The sequence below is a fragment of the Solanum pennellii genome, chromosome 3 (assembly GCF_001406875.1).
Source record: "Solanum pennellii chromosome 3, SPENNV200".
Classification (NCBI taxonomy): Eukaryota; Viridiplantae; Streptophyta; class Magnoliopsida; order Solanales; family Solanaceae; genus Solanum; species Solanum pennellii.
In genome coordinates this window covers 55,326,205-55,332,063 of record NC_028639.1, presented here as the reverse complement: position 1 = coordinate 55,332,063, position 5,859 = coordinate 55,326,205, and the positions used below count along the sequence as shown (strand labels likewise).

Here is a 5,859-nt window from a genome sequence, read left to right as displayed (position 1 = left end):
TTGCCTTACAAATCTTTAACCTAAAACATAATCCGATATACAATAATTATATAAAATTTTCAAGGCCCTTTTTTACTTTTAACTATGTACCATGTAGACCGTATCGTACTAGTTAGAGTGAGAGTGACATGATGGCGCAAAATTGGGCATAATTACTATCAATTTACATTAGGAGTTGTCTGGTTCCAGAAACCGCTCTTCTTTTTTTTTTGGCTTTAATCAAGTGCCTTCTTTGACCTTTTCCTCACAAGTCAATTATTCACTCATGCTTTAACATTTTGTCTTTGGTTCAGCTGAATGCTGATATGGACTCTCATGAGTTTACTTTTTTCCTATAAAGTCAGTTGTCCTTCGATCTTTGTTATTATTTGTTTGTGTCATGTATTTTGATTATATTAATTGTTGTAGTTATTGTTCTTATACTAACTGGCGGTTCAATATGTTATTTCTCGTATTCTTATTACTTTTTTTTTATTGCTTAAATTGGACTACCCCCTAAGTCGAGGGTCTATGTACGAAAACAACCTCTTCTACTTTGTAGAGAAAAGGTGTGTGTACACTCTATCTTCCCATCCTCATTTTGTGTAATTATATTGAGTATGTTGTTATAATCAATTTGAACTAGCTTTTATTTAGTATTTTCAAAATTAATATAGCTATTAAACTCTTTTTGTAATGTTCATTAAGTTTTTTTAAAAAAAAAGTTTTTGAAACACTTATTTCTGAATCAAAATAACAAAAAATAAGCCAAAAATAGTATAATTTATCACTTTTACTTATATATCATAAATTATAAACTCATTCAAACCGTCCCATTATATCTTTTCTTTTCTATGAAGATGGGCACCTATCAAAAAAACTTTTCCTTCACTTAATTTTCATAAAAGTTGGATCAAATAAATATCAAGGCCAGAACTGAATTTAGATGCACTTATTATGCTTTGTGAAGAATATGATGTAGTGGAGATACTTTTTGTTTTACCTAACAGGATTGCAATTTATTTAGCGAACAATATGATTAATCCATGAAGATTTGTCAAAGGTGTATAATTAATCTCTTTTTCCACGCACACGTAGGTGCAACAAAAGTTGTTTATAGGGACAGTGCCTAAATATCAATTACTACTCTCTAATGTTATTCACTATTAGTTACTTTTTGTGAGGAAAACAATTAATAAATTATATCATTATGCTATAGGGTTAATATGATTGCATTTTGGTTTACTAGTCCCTATTCAAAGTTATGCTCACAATTATTACTGTAATTATATGAATTCGATTTTTGGAGAAGGATGCAATCAATAACATGAAAAATATGAATGAAAAAACTTTTTCATATTAAATTTATTAATTACCCCTACAAGTTTTTATATAGGCACATAAATAAAGTAGTAGACTTCCTCTATTTAACGAACAATGACTTTTGTTTTTCTAAAAGATAATAATTTAAGCCAAAATCGCGATCCTGGCGATGTATATAAGTCATGTAGAAGCATCGTATCTTATCCTTATGCTAGGTAATTGCATCTTGTCAAGAAAATAAGCTCCTCTAATCCCACTGGGCAATTGATGTAACCTGCTATATAAAATAGGTTCATTCCTCATTGTAGCTAATTAGTAAATGTGATTGATCCGTCATTGTATTGACTTCTTTGTAGCAATGAGGGAGGCAAATTCAACAATGTTATATTATTCATCATATCAACCACGAGCAAAGAATTCATTTCTATAAATTATAATAATGCCTTGCTGATGACTATTATTCTTTAGCCATTAAATAACAAACTTAATTAGCAGTTGTTATCTCTAGCAACATTAGGAAGGGTAAACTATTTTCACCTTTAAGCATTTGTATTGGAAAATTCGAATGCTCAAAGTCTCTAATGCAATCCTCTATGAACATAGTTTGGGCCAAAATAAGAGTACAAAAACAGCAAGAACAATTCAGAGAGTGAGCGAGAGGGCGCAGAGAGGGATAGAGGAGAGGGGCAAACGAAATTTAAGACGGAGAGATTAGAAGACTTTTCCCTTATTTGCTATTAAATACAAATATAAAATATATAGTTTCTTATACTAAAAGACTCAAACATTGAGAGGATAAATTTCTATCTAAAATTTGAGCTGTTTAGAGGAGATTTTGAATTGACCAGGTATGAAAAGAAATCAGTCTGCAATTTATGAATATTGTATAAATAACACATATGAATATATATACACCTAAAATATATAGTTATACATTATATATACACAGTTATATACTATTATACAATAGTAACAATACCAATATATTATATATCACCCTACCATCATTTCTATTGATTATTATATATGTAGCTGTGTAAGAAGCCCAAAACCATAATGGGTAGACTTATATTTTAAAGAGTAATTTTCACATGTAGCAAACATAAAAATTACATTTGTATGTTATAGCTATAGTTTGCATAATTGTGTTTCATATCAAACATAAATATGTATATTTCGTTATACATATATAAAAAAAAGCAGTTGTATAATTTCACTATGCATATACAAAAGAAAGCAGTTGTATAATCTGCTTTGGTATAAATCATGAATTGTATAATATGTGTTTGTATAAAGTGAGAAAGAGAGAAAGACAAAAGAAAATTGGGCAGGGGAAGATTGTATTTGTATAATCATAAGTATATAGGACGAAAATATATGCATTTGTTTTTGTATATACAATTTTCTCTGGCTTTATACAAACACAAACACAATGTATACATTTATGTTTGTATAAAGTGAGAGAGCGAGCGAGATCTGGGAGAGGGGAGAGAGGAACGAAAATATATGTATATATACAATTTTCTCTCGCTTTATACAAACACATTTTGTGTGAAGTGAAAGAGGCGAGTGAGCGAATGAACTCTGGGAGAGTGGTGATCGAGATCTGGGAGAGGGAACGAAAATATATGTATATATACAATTTTATCTCGCTTTATACAAACACAAACACATTTTATACAATTGCGTTTTTGTATAAAAAGTGAGAGAGGCGAGAGAGAGAACGAGAGTGACGAGTGAGATTCACTAGGAGAGAGGTAAAATAGCAACAGTTTGCTATGTGGTACAATTAAATCAAACTATGATTATAACATTTAATATAAATTAATAGTTTGCTATTAAATACAATTTTCCCTATTTTAAAGGGCACATGACAATTTAGTAATTGAAAAATAAGATAAATGATTCTGTAATTTAGTAAATGGGAGTCTGTCAATTAAACAAGCAAATATGCTATCTATTTGTTAAACAACAAGAATATCATATATTTGCCTTTTTTCCAAAAGAAAAATCCAGATGACTAGAATGAAAATGGTATTGCCACAGCCCACAAATGTTCTTTAATATATTTTGCAAGCACACACTTATTGGTTCAAAAATTGGAAAACAAAACAACATTTGATTTAGCCAAGAATGAAAAAAAGAAAGAATGAGGCGTACAACAATATTATAAAACCATCATGTTACACTAGAGACCTGCACGAAATGGCACATTAGTTGCTGGCAACCATGATCTACCAGCAATTAAATTTTCCACGCTGAACCTTGCTGCTTCATTTGAATTTGTGATCACTCGATACCCAGGCCACTTAACTCTACTACTAGTCGATGCTCCAGGACCAGTATTCCTGTATTCGCCGTAATACAACGTATTTAAAGCAAAATCACCATCCCACTCTAGCCAACCAGCAGGATCCACCAATGAATCAAGATAGGTTTTCATAATAACAGTACGCGAATATTGTTTCCATGGTCGTCCTAAATAGGTCTTGAATGTACCTACCACAGGCCTAAGGTCAGATGCAGCCATAACTCGCGAGTTATGTATTGAAATTCCAGTGTTCTGGTTAGGATCAGTCCGGCCTTGTGCTGTTATGGTAATCTTTTGTTTATCCATTGGTCTCCTAGCAAAAATCATGCAATTTTGCAAAACCACTGCAGCGTTACCAAAAATAAAGTCTACTGTACCATAAATATAACATTCTTTATAAAACTGTCGTTGTGAATGGACATAGAGAGTGTCTTGATACCCTTCAAATCCACAACGATAGAAAACTGATAGATCAGATCCAGAACGTAGTGCAACTGCTTGATGATTTTGTGGACCAGCTGTATTGCGGAATGTAATGCCTTGAGCAATAAATCCTTCTCCAGTAACCACTGCAATTTTATAACAGGGTAAAATGTTAACGATACATATTTGCAATATACAATAGTATACTAATATACAATCACTATAAAAAATAAAAAAAGTGTGAATTATATGGGGGATTCAGTAAGAAAATTCGGAGAAAACTTATTTTTCTGTAAAATTTCATTCTAATTCTCAGGAAAATCTCCATGTAATTCACAGTTTTCTTGTAGTGAAAATAGCTTACCAACGGTGCCAGAGTTAAACGTGGTAGAACCTCCTCCAACGCTACGGCTACCTGTGATAATTGTGTACTTCATTCCATCGCCAACCAACATAATATTCTTCATTTTGTTTCCAATCTCCAAATTTTCTCTATAAACTCCTCGTTTCACATGTATAACAAACCTTTCATTTCCACTTCTTTTCGCGGCAGCGTCTAAAGCTGCTTTAATAGTCAGAAAATTCCCTGTACCATCTTGAGCCACCACAAGATTTGGACTTATGGAGGACAATTGTAACAATTTTCTATCGCCTGGAGATACCCAAGAAGGGAAACCGTCTTTATATGTTTGCTTCCTATTGGATACAAAGTCAACATTGTTGAGTGCCAAAGTGTTACAAATTAATTCAGACACGTTATTGGACATAAGACTAGGCAAAATGTAGTCTGAATTAACACCTAGCTCAATGAATCCAGTTTGACATGTTTCAAGATTTGTCATGGCTGTACTTAGCCATGTTTGTATATCAAAATCAGTACATTTAGTATTGGAATCGAGTGTTTTATTGAGCTGGAGAATTGTACTCTCATAGAGCTTCACACAATCGGACCAAGCTGCCCTTTCGAGTTCATTCCTACACTTCACACCTAGTCCTTTGGTGTAAGTCTCAGCTTGAAGTGCTCTCTCCAATGCGATTTTCACAGCCATTTTCTTGAAATCAATCTTGTTCTTGGGTGCAAAATGGTACGAACCATGGTTCATGAAATACTTGCATTGATCAGGATAAGGGGTTTTGTTGCACCAAGCATTTATGCCACTATTGAAAATGTTAATCGATAAAATAGGAAAAAAGAATGATGAAAAGGAAATAAGTAGCACAAAGAAACTAAGATTTATTGCCATTGTGATTGAGTTTTGGATGATTATTACTACGAAGATGACTAGTTTATATAGTTGGACAAGTAAGGTGACAAGTGGTGATGAGCATGATTGAGAAGGAATGATTCACAAATTATAGCAAAGTCAAATGCTATATTGTTAATTATTATTACAAGTACAAAGAATTTATTGAGGAATGTTTTAAAAAATCTTTCTTACAAAATTTAATCATTTCTAATTCTGGGGAACCAATATTAAAATGATAGAATGCCAATCAAAATCAATCAAATGAAAGAATATATTACTTGTTTGTCAAATAGTTGTACTGCACGTCTATATGTACTATTCTATATCCACAAATTATTTTAAAACAACATACTTATGTGATTTGGTTGCGTGTTAATTAAACTTCTCTAATTTATTTATTTTTTAAAAAATAAATATAAAGGGCTTGCAAGAAGTCCACGCAACAACGGTTAGAATGTTGCATGAACCTGTTCGAGTTACTCATTTGTTTGAAGTAAGAACATCATACTAAAATCAATGTGTCACCAATAAACTGCCTTGAATAATATTATAAGAACTTTTCTCATTAAATTTGTG

At 31.9% G+C, this 5,859-nt stretch overlaps 1 protein-coding gene across 1 annotated transcript; it reads right to left on the bottom strand.

Annotated features, from left to right (window-relative positions):
• Positions 1 to 3,260: 3,260 nt before the first annotated feature.
• On the bottom strand, positions 3,261 to 5,280 carry LOC107013017 (probable pectinesterase/pectinesterase inhibitor 17). The gene is made up of 2 exons (XM_015213000.2): positions 4,401 to 5,280; positions 3,261 to 4,182 (listed from the first exon to the last, which is right to left on the bottom strand). The coding sequence occupies exons 1-2, from the start codon at positions 5,278 to 5,280 to the stop codon at positions 3,491 to 3,493; spliced, it is 1,572 nt and encodes a 523-aa protein (XP_015068486.1). The 3' UTR covers positions 3,261 to 3,490.
• Positions 5,281 to 5,859: the final 579 nt, after the last annotated feature.